The 15,166-nt window shown below is 45.2% G+C and overlaps 1 protein-coding gene across 7 annotated transcripts in view; it reads right to left on the minus strand.

Annotated features, from left to right (window-relative positions):
* The window catches only part of LOC146626065 (receptor-type tyrosine-protein phosphatase mu-like), a 226,007-nt gene that overhangs the window by 106,442 nt on the left and 104,399 nt on the right, over positions 1 to 15,166 (minus strand). For all 7 annotated transcript variants that reach the window (XM_085363138.1, XM_085363137.1, XM_085363139.1 and 4 more), the window contains exons 15-17: positions 3,885 to 4,066; positions 3,576 to 3,670; positions 572 to 608 (exon numbers count right to left, since the gene is read on the minus strand). In XM_085363138.1, coding sequence (XP_085219264.1) covers positions 572 to 608; positions 3,576 to 3,670; positions 3,885 to 4,066 — 314 coding nt within the window. The remainder of the gene's footprint in view (positions 1 to 571; positions 609 to 3,575; positions 3,671 to 3,884; positions 4,067 to 15,166) is intronic.

A 15,166-nucleotide genomic window follows, 5' to 3' on the forward strand; every position in this document is an offset into this window, starting at 1 on the left:
GGGTTTAGCCTGATATTAGCGTAGCACAGAGCTCTCTCTCTGTGCGTGTGTGTGTGTGTGTGTGTGCGTGTGTGTGTGTGTGTCGAGGACATGAGTCCATGGTCCTCCTCTGATTGGAGGATAGGTGTCAGGGACAAGCAGCCATCTGTGAGCCATTATACCTCTAGAACCATTAGCCTACAACTCCAACAACTACACACTTTTCAAAATAAAATGATACAAACTACCTTTCAAAATAAATATTAAGGAAGACTTTTACGAATCTTATAGAAATGGGACCTTGTGTTCACTAAAATGTATTCTATAACCTTTCAAATTAAACTGTACTGCCACCAACATCATTTTGTAGAATTTCACATTTAACAACATAAACTTTCAAAATAAAAATTACATTTGTACCTTTAATCAAATGTCTATAACCATTTTCAAAATAAGACCTTGCACATTTACCTTTCACATGCAGCTAATGAAAAGGTACATACAGAATTTTTCTGATTATAATTTTTCAAAATAAAATGAAAAGGGTCCAACTGGTACTGAATAAATTTCAAAGTAAAATGCAGGCTCTTACCTTTAGTGGCCACTCGCACACAGTCGATCTTTGTCTCCTGTTGGAGAGAAGAGCAAATTAGTTTCCTGTCAACACAAATGCCGACATATTAGCTGTCACATCTGGCAACTACCCACACACACACACACACACACACTCATCGTAAACAGAGCGGACAGAAGGCAAATTGCTGTGGATCAGTGCCTGTGCTGGCATTTACCAGCCAACACACACTCACATATAACACAGACACACACACACACACACATTGCGTGAGGCAGGTTTTGGTGAAAGGCGAGCAAGAACATCTTGTGTCTTTCTGGTTTTAACAAACAGCCGACAAATTAACCACAAGAGCTCATGAATATTCATCCTCACACACACACACACACACACACACACACACACACACACACACACACACACACACACACACACACACACACAGAGCAAAGCGAGGCGACAGTAAAAAGCACTACAGCTGCTGCATTATTCAACACACAGACACGCACATACAAATTAAACCTCCCAGCATCAATAATTAACACCCAACATAAAACAATATGTGTGTGTAACTGTTAAAATTTGTCTTTTCATTACACACATATATGGCATACACACGCACACACACTGTAGCCTATTAGTGTCACTGGTCAGGCTGCTGAAACTTTCTGCACCCCTATTAAACAGCTGTGTGTGTGTGTGTGTGTGTGTGTGTGTGTGTGTGTGTGTGTGTGTGTGTGTGTGTGTGTGTGTGTGTGTGTGGTCTCGGTCTCACTCATCTGGTTTTATGACAGGAAGAACAGAGAAAGTGTTCAAATTGACAGAACAGAGCAGAATCATGTGGAACCTTTGTTAAAAGGGGAAGCGTTGCTCTGTCGCACGCCGCCGTTGGGCTCGGCTGCACGCTGTGATTGGATATCTTGACACCTGCCACTTTTTAAAATAAAAGCCAGAGTGTTTGCTCTCTGATAAACACTCTGTGCACAACTGGTTTAACCCCGGAATGCTTAGGTAAACACCTGAGCTAACACAAGTAAAATATTAGTCTGGATTTAAAGTGAATTCTCTTCCTCAAGACAACATTATTGGCATCTTCATCATCATCATCTGGTATTCAGAATAATCCACCACAAACTCATACAGAAACCAAAGATGAAGGTTCAAAGCTGCCTGGCAGTCTGTTTTTACCGCACAGTCTCAGAGAAGCTTTGTTTCAGGCACAAAAACAACAGGTACTAAAAATGACTCGGTCAGGTTCAGGAGCTTTTGGGTCACTGAAAACACATGTTTAAAAAAGTCCTATCAGGGTGGAGATTATCACACAGTGTGCCACTTTATTGTTTACATGAAATGAATTTCTACAATGGCAGATAAAGACAAAATAATGTTGCTGTTAATCTGACTATCTGCAGTTTGCTTACATGCTTACATCTTGATGCAGGCTCAATCATCCAGGTAAGTAAATCTCCAAAAGTTGATTCTGTTCATCTGGACGTAGAGTTTTGTGGGAGAAAAGTTTTGTCATCATCCAGGTGATGTCTTCAGTCTCAGCTGACTGCAGGTTTCAATCTTATAAACAGTACATTTGCATAATGACTGAAACCAGCCCACTGAAGGAACAATGGGCTGGGAGGTCAGTTCCTTAATCATAATTATGCAAATTCTCATGACCATTGATCAACAACCACTGACCAAAACCCACTGATCAATGGCCATGAGTCCCATTCACAGAGAGTTGGGGAATGGCTGCAATTACAGCATTGTAAGATGGTGACAGATGTACCCTTAGGCCACTCCTCCATTCAGAGATGGTCTTTTTCACGTAAATGGCCTCCTTGACTCCGCCCTCAAACCACATCAAATTCACCAGGGAGGATATGAAAAGTGGCAGGTTAGCCTTCTTAGACTGTGAGCTTTCCATCAGCAATGGGGGACATCTAAAAGCTGACGTGTACCGTAAACCTGCACATACAGTTCTTGTTCAGTATCTAAGGTTTGACTCTCATCATCCACTGGAGCACAAACTGGGTGTTATCAAGAAGCTACAACACAGAGCGATCACCATCCCCACTGACACAGCAGCCAGGGAGGCAGAAGAACATCAAGAAGGCCCTGAGTAAATGTGGTTACCCCAGCTGGACTTTTGTCAAAGCTGGAAAGGCTCCTAAAGAAAGCTCCAGCAGATCCAGGAGGCCATTTACGTGAAAAGGGAAAGACCATCTCTGAATGGAGGAGTGGCCTAAGGGTGCATCTGTCACCATCTTACAATGCTGTGATTGCAGCCATTCCCCAACTCTCTGTGAATGGGACTCATGGTTATTGATCAGTGGTTGTTGATCAATGATGATGAGAATTTGCATAATTAAGATTAAGGAACTGACCTCCCAGCCCATTGTTCCCTCAGTGGGCTGGTTTCAGTCATTATGCAAATGTGCTGTTTATAAGATTGAAACCTGCAGTCAGCTGAGACTGAAGACGTCACCTGGATGATGATGAAACGCATCTCCCACAAAACGCTACGTCAGGATGAACAGAATCAAGTTTTTGGAGATACGTGCTTACATATACACACGCATGAGCTTCGGACGTGGCTTCTACATCCAACACAGACCCTCTTACAACCGACCTTGGTTTTGAATACATTTCCTTTTTAAAAAAAATGTAATTTATGTGTGCTGCATGCCCTTTGTTCATTCCTAAGATGTGAGTCTACACCAACTAAAATACTGTCTTTAGTTAATGTGTGAAAGCCTCAGGGAATTCATACTATGGAGTTCCTGTCTCTCTCAAACTGTCTTCTTCTGCCTTATTGTTACCTTATAACAAAAACACGACTTAGTTAGCATCAATCAATAAAAACAACTTAGTCAGGTTCAGTCTTCAGTCTCATAGTGATCCATTGATATCTGCGTGAATATCCATGGTAGACTGCAGACAGGAGCCGATGACAGCTGATCCAGCTGATTTAAATGATTTGAATTCCACTGTGTTGGTTGTGTTACCTGTAAACAGGTGAACTCACCCCATTGGCAGTGCTGACAGCCTGATAGTAAATCCCATAACTCTTATGAGGCAGGAGGGGAGCATTCCAGTAACCACTGTAGGTCCTGTTGTCACCTGTACAAACACAAAGGTAAACAGACTCACTGATGAACTCACAGACTGACTCAGTGAATGATTGACTGGATCACTGACTGACTCGTTTATTAACTCACTAATTAAGAGACTCACAGACTGATTCGCCAACTGACTGAGTCAATAACTGACAGACCCATTGACTGACTAACTAATTGACTGATTGACTGAGTGAATGACTGAATGTGTCACTGACCGACACAGAAGGGCATGGGCGCCCTCAGCTCGCTCATTGGAAGCTCAGCGCTGAAGTAATACTGGGAGTCCAGCAGCGTGGCGTTCTGGAAGTGAATGGGCACTGGATAACAGCGCAGAATCTCTGCAGTGCCTCTGGTCTGCCTGCGGGGGCGCTCCTCTTCCACCACCACCTGGTATTTACTACAGACAGACAGGTTGAACCGTAAACAGATCTTGTAAAACAGAGTCACATGTTTACTGTGATGCTGGCACTGAAGCGAGGCATTATCAGTTTGGATTATGGGAAAAGCAGGATCAGCTGTTTGTGGATCCTGCAGCTTTGACCATGGCTCCAGCTGAGAAGTCCGGTCAAAGGAACCTTTGGGAGAATCAGTAATGCATGTGTTCGTAAAAAGGAAAATGGGATGAAGATCAACTCTTGTTGTTGCAGAATTGCTGCTGTGAGCTTTGCTGTTCGTGATTGTTGCTGATAATTGGCTGGATTTCAGTTCACATACAAGCCGACACATTAAACTGCTCGGCTCTTCTTCTGCCCATCTGTTGATTCATTATTCAGCTCCACATAAAGGTCACCTATGCCTCTCCTCCATCACACTCTCCTTCACTTTTATTAACTCTCCGTCTGTGTGTGGAGGCTGTAACTTTAGTTTGACATTAAACTGATCGTTCATTTCCTCCTGTCAGAGCTGCTATTAAATCCTATACGCAGGTAAAAGACATAAAGGAAGACAAGAAAGGGAAATAACATGAGATATAATATTTTAAAAAATATATAATTCTAGGTAGCTGTCACCTACTTATCCCTGAATAAAAAAAAATCCTGTTCACCATCGACCACCAAAGAATTTTAAAGGACATACAAATATCAGATACTTCATTCTGTATGTGACAGTCAGGAGGAGGAGCTGCCTGATTGCTCCTGTGCTGATTTAAAGCCTCATGAACATCTCATTAAAACCTCAGTCTGACCATTATAAGGGCATCGACAGAAAAAGACAGATCAAGCTCTACCGACATTTAAGGAAACTTTAGCAACTTCGGGAAACCTGTCAGATCCATTAAAACTCTCCACGAGAGAAATGATCAACTTTATTGTCAAAGGAGCTTGCAAAGAAAAGCATCTGGACTTCTTTAAGTTACTTGAAGACGTTTCACCTCTCATCCGAGAAGCTTCTTCAGTTCTAAGGTCAAATGGTGGACACTACAGATTACTACACTACAGATTACCACACAAAGATCAGAGTTGGCCATCACACATCCTCAGCCCTGAGTCTCAGCACTGGCTCACCCCAGGGCTGTGTGCTCAGTCCACTGCTCTACTCTCTCTACACACACGACTGCACTCCTCGCCACCACAGCAACATCTTTGTGAAATTTGCAGATGACACCACAGTGGTGGGGCTCATTTCCAAGGGAGACGAGTCTACGTACAGAGACGAGGTGGAGCAGCTGACGTCATGGTGTAAGGCCAATAACCTCCTCCTCAACACTTCAAAAACCAAAGAACTCATAATAGACTTCAGAAGGAAAAAGGCAGAGATCCAACCACTATTCATAAATGGGGACTGTGTAGAAAGGGTGGCAAGCTTCCGCTTCCTGGGAGTCAATATAGAGGAGAACCTTTCCTGGAGTGTGAACACCTCCGAGCTGCTGAAAAAGGCCCAACAGAGACTGTACTTCCTGAGAATTCTCAGGAGGAATAACATCACACAGAGACTGCTGGTGTCCTTCTACAGAGCCACCATTGAGAGTGTTCTAACTTACTGCATATGCATCTGGTACACTAGCTGCACAGGGGCTCAGAGGAAAGCACTCCAAGGGATCATTAACACCGCCCAAAAGATCACTGGCTGCCCTCTCCCCACACTGGAAGTTCTACACAACGCCCACTGTTTTAAAAAGGCCCAAAACATCATAAAAGACACCTCACATCCTGGCCACTCCCTGTTCGAACTGTTGCCCTCAGGCAGACGGTACAGGGCAATCAGAGCAAGGACTAATAGACTCAAACACAGCTGTTATCCAACTGCAATAACACATCTGAATACTACAAAAAAATGTCCATCACGCCACTCTTGTGTTAATCTATGCACGGTCTGAAGCATGTGTGTGGGAATGTATGTGAATGTTTTACTGTTATATCTTATTAGTATTTTAAGTATTCTATCTATTTTATTTATTGAATTTTATTGTTTTATTTATATTTTGATATTGCTAGGGATGATGCAATGATCGGGGACCATTCTTAATTTCGTTGTTCTCATGACAATGACAATAAAGTTTCTGATTCTGATTCTGATACTCTCCTCAGTGACAACAATACCTACGAAGCCCTAAAGCGAGACCCCACAAGCAGCTACAAAAATAAAGTTATCGCTTTTCTTCAAGACTTTGAAAAGGACAAAATTATTGACCACCTTAGATATCACTGCCTTTACCCAGGGGATGCCATACCCTGCATTTACGGACTTCCTAAAATCCACAAGGAAGCTGTCCCACTCAGACCCATAGTCAGTAGCATAAACTCAGCCACTTATAACATTGCTAAACACCTTGCTACCATCCTTGCTCCTCTCGTGGGGAACACCCCACACCACATCAAGAACTCCACCGACTTCACCGACAAGGTCCAGAAACTTACCCTGGATCCAGATGAAACCATGGTGTCCTTTGATGTAGTCTCTCTCTTCACTTGCATACGCACCACGGAGGCCGTGGAGACTGTCAGAAAACGACTACAAGAAGACAGCTCCTTGGAAGACAGGACCAACTTCACACCCGATCAGATCTGCACACTGTTAGACCTCTGCCTCACCACTACATATTTCAAGTACAACGAAGGCTTTTACAGACAAAAACATGGCTGTGCCATGGGCTCCCCTGTGTCACCTATTGTAGCCAACCTTTACATGGAGGAAGTGGAAAGGAAGGCTCTTGGCTCTTTCAAAGTAAGAGTACCCAGCCACTGGTACAGATATGTGGACGACACCTGGGTCAAAATCAAGACACAAGAAGTGGAATCCTTCACTGCGCACATTAACGCTGTGGATAAAAACATCAAGTTCACCAGGGAAGACACAAAGGACGACTGTTTGCCTTTCCTGGACTGCGCCGTGGACATTGAAGAGAACGGCAACCTCAACATCGAAGTTTACCGGAAGCCCACACACACGGACCAGTACCTCCTCTTTGACTCCCATCACCCTCTGGAACACAAACTTGGAGTAATCAGGACCCTACACCACCGGGCAGAACGTGTTCCCTCTAAGCCTGAAGGAAAAAAGAAGGAACACACACATGTAAAGGAAGCACTCAAAACGTGCGGCTATCCTAAATGGGCGTTCTTAAAGTCAGCAAAGAGGCACAGAAAAGAAGATCAGACACCAGCGAGGGAGGATAAGAAGGACAGACGCAACAACATTGTCATCCCCTATGTAGCCGGTGTATCAGAAAAACTCAGGAGAGTTTTCTCCAAGCACGACATCCCGGTGCATTTCAGACCCAGCAACACGCTCAGACAGAAACTGGTTCACCCGAAAGACAAAACGCCAAAACACAGACTTAACAATGTGGTGTATGCTGTACAGTGCAGCGAGGAATGCTCAGACCTCTACATTGGAGAGACCAAACAACCACTTCACAAGCGCATGGCACAACACAGAAGAGCCACCTCCACAGGACAAGACTCAGCAGTCCATCTGCATCTTAAGGATAAAGGACACTCTTTGAGGATGCCAATGTTCACATTTTGGACAGAGAGGACAGATGGTTTGAAAGAGGAGTGAAAGAAGCATCTATGTCCACTGTGAGCGACCATCTTTGAACAGAGGCGGGGGTTTACGACACCAACTCTCTGCCATCTATAATCCAGTTTTGAGATCCTTCCCAGACGCCTTAACGCCCACTCACATCCTGGGCCATCTGACCTCAGGAATTCGCATGATAAGGTGGAGCCAGGTTTCACAATGAGCTCACCCGAAACTCTGGCTGATTGGGACCCACACCCACTTTCACACCTTGGCTCAGGGGATTAGAGGATCATCAGGGGGTCCTTTTGTCCCTCTGTGGGGGGAAAATCCCACTAGGTTTATATCTGGGACTCTCCACCATTTGACCTTAGAACTGAAGAAGCTTCTCGGATGAGAGGTGAAACGTCTTCAAGTAACTTAAAGAAGTCCAGACGCTTTTCTTTGCAAGCTCCTTTGACTACGATGACCTGGATGACTGAGAACCTTCACAGTCGATCAACTTCATTAAAACACCACAAAAACTGACTTTCAGAAAACTCGACATAAACTGTTTTAGTTCTAACTGAACACAGAACACTTAGTTTCTATCAGTGTTTGTACTCTGGAAACAACAGTTGTGTTCTTCACAGGAGTCTCACACACACACACACACACACACACACACACACACACACACACACACACACACACACACACACACACACACACACACACACACACAGGTCTGTGAAAACACTTCAAGAACTATACCACCTCTATTAAGTTACATTATACATGCTTCCCTTAGGCAGTATCATCAGATGACACCCAGCTCTATCTGTCCATGAATCCAGGTCTTTATGTCTTAAAGACATAAAGCCTTTCTGCTTCTTAATTCAGATCAAACTGAGGTTATTGTACTCGGCCCTGAAAATCTTAGAAATATGGTATCTAATGTCTTGATGCAGGCTCAATCACCCAGATAAGTAAATCTCCAAAAGTTGATTCTGTTCATCTGGACGTAGAGTTTTCAGGGAGAGAAACGTTTCGTCATCATCCAAGTGGCTTCTTCAGTCTCAGCTGACTGCAGGTTTCAATCTTATAAACAGTACATGTGCATAATGACTGAAACCAGCCCACTGAAGGAACAATGAAAATACATAAACAGGGTGCAACTTTAACACCGATTGTCTGTATGAACAACTTGGTCACCTATAACATCTCCAAGTTTCTGGCTTTGATCCTCAACCCGCTGGTGGGCAGCTCTGAACACCACATCCAGAACACCCTGGATTTTGTTGAGAAGGTGAGAGATGTCATCATGGAGGCAGATGAAACCATGGTCTTGTACGACGTTACATCTCTCTTCATTTGCATCCCAGTCACAGAAGTGTTGGAGGTAGTGTGTAAGAGATTACAGGATGACCCCAACCTCAGCAGCAGGACCACTCTCAGCATCGACCAAGTTTGTTTGAACTGTGTCTTCATTCCACCTACTTCACATACAAGGGTCAGTTCTTCAGGCAGAAACATGTGTGTGCCATGGGCTCCCAGTTTCACCCATTGTGGCCAATTTGTACATGAAAGAAGTGGAAAAGAGGGCTTTGCTATCCTACCCTGGAACACCACCAAGCCATTGGTTCAGATATGTGGATGACACCTGGGTGAAAATCAAATCTCAGGACGTACCACAATTCACGGATCACATTAACTCAGTGGACCGACACATCAGATTCACCAGGGAGGATATGAACAGTGGCAGGTTAGCCTTCTTAGACTGTGAGATTTCCATCAGTAATGGGGGACATCTAAAAGCTGACGTGTACCGTAAACCTACACATACGGATCAGTATCTAAGGTTTGACTCTCATCATCCACTGGAGCACAAACTGGGTGTTATCAAGAAGCTACAACACAGAGCGATCACCATCCCCACTGACACAGCAGCCAGGGAGGCAGAAGAACATCAAGAAGGCCCTGAGTAAATGTGGTTACCCCAGCTGGACTTTTGTCAAAGCTGGAAAGGCTCCTAAAGAAAGCTATTCCCCAACTCTCTGTGAATGGTCCTCATGGACATTGATCAGTGGTTGTTGATCAATGGTCATGAGAATTTGCATAATTATGATTAAGGAACCGACCTCCCAGCCCATTGTTCCCTCAGTGGGCTGGTTTCAGTCATTATTTACACAAAACGCTACGTCCAGATGAACAGAATCAACTTTTGGAAATATGGTATCTAAGCAGACTCTTACTCTGGATGGCATTACCTTGGCTTCCAGTAACACTGTGAGGAACCTTGGAGTCATTTTTGACCAGGACATGTCCTTCAACGCACATATTACTTTGTCTGGCTATCGGACAAAGTACCGGACTCCGCAATACAACTGCCGGGGTTCTCTGTGCACCGCGCGGACAGGTCACAGGATCTTACTGGGAAAAGCAGAGGCGGTGGTGTGTGTTTCATGATCAACAACAGCTGGTGTGATTATGCGAACGTGCACCCGGTCAAATCCTTCTGCTCACCGGACCTGGAGTACCTGATGATTAAGTGCCGGCCATTCTGGCTACCGAGGGAATTTACAGCAGTGATTATTACGGCTGTTTACATTCCCCCACAAGCCGATACTGACCGAGCACTCAGGGAACTGTACAGCGCGATCAGCAGCGAGGAAACCGCACACCCAGAGGCAGCGTTTATCACAGCCGGAGACTTTAATAAGGGAAACCTGAAGAAAGTCTCACCAAAACTCCATCAACACATCCTTTTCAACACACGTGGAAACCGGCAACTTGACCACTGTTACACCTCTTTCCGGGATGCGTACAAAGCCCTCCCCCGCGCCCCATTCGGCCAATCAGATCACTGCTCCATCCTGCTCCTGCCCGCCTACAGGCAGAAGCTGAAACAGGAAGCTCCAACCCGGAGGGCGGTGCACTGTTGGACGGACCAATCGGAGTCTGCGCTGCGGGACTGTTTTGATCACGCAGACTGGGAAATGTTTCACGTGGCTGCTAGGGACATTGATGAGTACACAGACTCAGTCTGTGGATTTATCAGGAAATGCGTGGAAGATGTCGTCCCATCCAGAACAGTCAAATCCTTCCCAAATCAAAAACCCTGGATTAACGGAGATGTTCGCGCGGCACTGGCGGCACGGAACACTGCCTTTGCCTCCGCGAACACATCGGACTACAAACATGCACATTACCAACTCCGGAAGACGATCAAAGCAGCCAAACGTGAGTACAGGGACAGGGTGGAGCAACAGTTTGACAACCCTCGGAGTATGTGGCAGGGACTAAACACGATCACAGACTTTAGAGGGAAAACCAGCACACCGCAGACCACGGCCTCTCTGTGTGAGGATCTAAACGTATTCTACGCTAGATTCGACACAGCGAACACCACGAGACCGGACAGTGTGCGCACCGCGGATGACGTCAGTGCGCACATTGTGTCTGAGGAGGATGTGCGGAAGTGCTTCAGGAAGGTGAACGCACGCAAAGCTACTGGTCCGGACGGGATTCCCGGCCGCGTCCTCAGGTCATGCGCGGCTCAGCTGGCTGGAGTGTTCACGCACATCTTCAACCTTTCCCTCTCTCTGTCTGTAGTCCCAGCCTGCTTCAAAATGGCCACCATCGTCCCTGTACCCAAATCCTCCACCATCTCCTCATTGAACGACTGGCGACCTGTAGCCCTGACCCCCATCGTAAGCAAATGCTTCGAGAAGCTGGTCAGGGACTTCATCTGCTCTGCACTACCCGACTCACTGGACCCTCTACAGTTCGCATACCGCCACAACAGGTCCACTGATGATGCCATAGCCCTGACACTACACACTGCCCTGTCACACCTGGAGAAGAGAGACACGTATGTGAGGATGCTGTTTGTAGATTACAGCTCAGCATTCAATACCATCGTTCCCTCGAAGCTGGACAGGAAACTGCAGGATCTAGGACTGAGCAGCTCCCTCTGCAGCTGGATCCTTAGCTTCCAGTCTGACAGACGCCAGGTGGTCAGACTGGGCAGCATCACCTCATCCCCCATCACACTGAACACTGGTGCTCCACAGGGGTGTGTACTGAGCCCTCTCCTGTACTCACTCTACACCTACGACTGCACAGCCACTAACAGCTCCAACATCATTGTGAAGTTTGCGGACGACACTACAGTGGTGGGTCTTATCACCAACGGTGATGAGACGGCTTACAGGGAGGAGGTCAGCGCCCTGACCCACTGGTGTCAAGACAACCATCTCACCCTCAACGTCGCAAAGACAAAGGAGTTGATAGTGGACTTCCGGAGGTGCAGAGAAGTACACACCCCCATCACCATCAACGGCGCTGCTGTGGAGAGAGTGAGCAGCTTCCGGTTCCTTGGTGTACATCTGGCTGAGGATCTTATGTGGTCAGTACACACAAACAAAACAGTGAAGAAGGCGCAGCAGCGCCTCTTCTTTCTCAGGAGACTGAAAAGATTCGGCATGAACCCCCGCATCCTCAGGACCTTCTATCGCTGTGCCATTGAGAGCATCCTCACTGGATGCATCACCACCTGGTATGGCAACAGCACCGCCTACAACTGCAAAGCTCTCCAGCGAGTAGTGCGGTGCTCTGAACGGATAATTGGAGGTGAGCTTCCCTCCCTCCAAGACATCTACAGGAAGCGCTGCCTGAGGAAAGCGGGGAGGATCATCAAGGACTCCAGTCACCCCAGCCATAAACTGTTCAGACTGCTTCCATCAGGAAGGAGGTTCTGCAGCATCCGGTCCCGTACCAGCAGACTGAGAGACAGCTTCTTCCACCAGGCCATCAGACTGCTGAACACGTCATAGACACCTCAGCTTCACTACTGGAACTTTAACATTATGCACTCCACACTGTATATAAATGCCACTTGTTTTGCACATATTCAACTCTGTATATTTTATATATTTTATTATTATTATTATTATTATTATTATTTTATTTTATTTTTTTACTATTTAATTTGTAAAAATGTGTATACACACACACACACACACACACACACACACACACACACACACACGTAGGAAAATATTTAGTATACACATCCAGAAATGCATACACTATTATATATTGTACATATATTTATTACTTTCAGGTTGGCCATTCTTGTATTTTGCTCATTTGTGTTGTTGTGTTTGCACATCTCTGTTGCTTGTGGGGCTCGCACACAAGAATTTCACTCGCATGTGCTGTGCCAGTGTGCCTGCACATGTGATGTGACAATAAAAAGTGATTTGATTTGATTTGATATTAAAACAAATATGTAAGACTGCTTTCTTCCATTTGTGCAACATCTCTAAAATTAGAAATATCCTGTCTCAGAGTGACGCTGAAAAACTAGTTCATGCATTTATTATTTCCAGGCTGGATGACTGTAATTCATTATTATCAGGATGTCCAAAAAACTCACTGAAAAGCCTTCAGTTAATCCAAAATGCTGCAGCAAGAGTCCTGACAGGGACTAGAAGGAGAGAGCAGATTTCTCCTGTTTTGGCTTCCTGTTAAATCCAGAATTCAAAATCATCCTCCTCACATACAAAGTCTTAAATAATCAGGCCCCATCTTATCTTAATGACCTTGTAGTACCATATCACCCTATTAGAGCACTTCGCTCTCGCTCTGCAGGCCTACTTGTTGTTCCTAGAGTATTTAAAAGTAGAATGGGAGGCAGAGCCTTCAGTTTTCAGGCCCCTCTTCTGTGGAACCAGCTTCCAGTTTGGATTCAGGAGACAGACACTATCTCTACTTTCAAGATTAGGCTTCAAACTTTCCTTTTTGCTAAAGCATATAGTTAGGGCTGGGCCAGGTGACCCTGAATCCTCCCTTAGTTATGCTGCAATAGGTGTAGGCTGCTGGAGGATTCCCATGATGCACTGGGTGTTTCTTCTTTCTTCACACTTATTAATCCCCAGCTCTCTTCCACAGCATGTCTTTAGATATGTGCCAATTCCTCGGCCGCATCCTTTGGAGGCCGCATTTGAAGGCCGATTACGTCACAACCAGGAAATGAAGGGTGCTCCAAATGCGTCCTTTATTTCCCCAGATTTGAAGGATGGGTCGGGTGTATTGTTCGTGGTCCACCATATCCCAGAATTCCTAGCGCGGCCCCGCCAATTCCAGTTTCCAAATATGGCAGAAGCAACTTATTCTTATTACTCTTTGAAATATTTTATTAATTCAATTATTATTTATAATATTTGTATAATAATATAAAATACTTTTCAAATGCGGCAATGGAGTATATCTGCTCGGTTTATCAAGACATCACATATTTGTAAAAGTGCTCTGATGTGTTTGGAGACGTCTGTTACCCACCAGCTCGATAGTTAGCCGGGAGCTCGAGGGTCACTGAAGCCGGCGAGTGCAGCGGACTCCCGGCACATCATTTCAGATCCCCATGGTCTTCACTACTTAGGTTAAACATGATATATAAGTCACTATGATAACTTATAAATGTACATTTTTGGCTTTTTTCAATGTTTCATTTGTTCCTGAGTAAATCGGTTTGGCTGAGATTAAAGTTTTAGTTTTCACACAGTTGAATAAACATCAACCTGATTAAACAGAAGTGTGAGATGGTCGAGAGTTTACTCCTGTTATATTTATAGTGTCCTGTTATATTTTAAATAACAAGGAGCAGACAGCCGAGTTTATTAAACTCCACCGAGACAGCGGTGACGCAAAACTGAAGGCTCGACCGTCCAATTTCACAGCCAATTTCACCGGCCTTCAGAGAACCCGGCCTATGTGGGCCGGGTCCTCTGAAGGCCGGCTTAGGAATTGGGACATGTCTTTATCCTGTCTGCCTCCCCTCACCCCAACCAGTCGCAGCAGATGGCCCCGCCCCTCCCTGAGCCCGGTTTTGAGGTTTCTTCCAGTTAAGTTTTTCCTCCTTACTGTCACCAAATGCTTGCTCAAAGGTCAACGTCTGATTGTTAGTGTTTTCTCTGTATAACAGGATCTTTCATTGGGACAACTGCTGTGATTTGTTGCTGTATAAATAAAATTGAACTGAACTGAAGTGAAAGTATTGTGGCTCTAGAGTAAACTTTCTTTTCCAGCAGAAGAGCCTGTATGTGGTTTACACTGGGCTGCACCTGAATGCAGCACGGTTAGTTTTTAAGACGGCGTGTGTCCCTAGGGACGCTGGAAACAATAGTTGTGTTTTTCATAGGAGTCCAGTTCAGGACAGAAGTTACATATCAACACACACACAGTTTCTGACACACATCTGAAGGTGTGGAGGGTGAAACTGCAGTGTTGTCACATTTCCTGCTGGACAGGAAACTAATGGAGGACAGGAAGGCGCACAGACACAAACACACTGTTTTTAATTCGCCTCTGAAAGGAAGAGAAGAAGAACAAATTGGATCATTTCTGCCTCGTTCTTTCAGTTCTCCTCCCCCCCACATCTGTCTCTTTCTTTATGTCCTTTCTTCTCCTCTCTGTCGTTGACGTTCCATCTCCAATCACATTTCACCACGCTCGAGTCGCAGGACTTGTTGTGTGTGTGTGTGTGTGT

This window comes from Diplotaxodon limnothrissa, linkage group LG9, assembly GCF_057381915.1.
Source record: "Diplotaxodon limnothrissa isolate DT_005_m linkage group LG9, D_limnothrissa_male_GT1.1, whole genome shotgun sequence".
Taxonomy (NCBI): Eukaryota; Metazoa; Chordata; class Actinopteri; order Cichliformes; family Cichlidae; genus Diplotaxodon; species Diplotaxodon limnothrissa.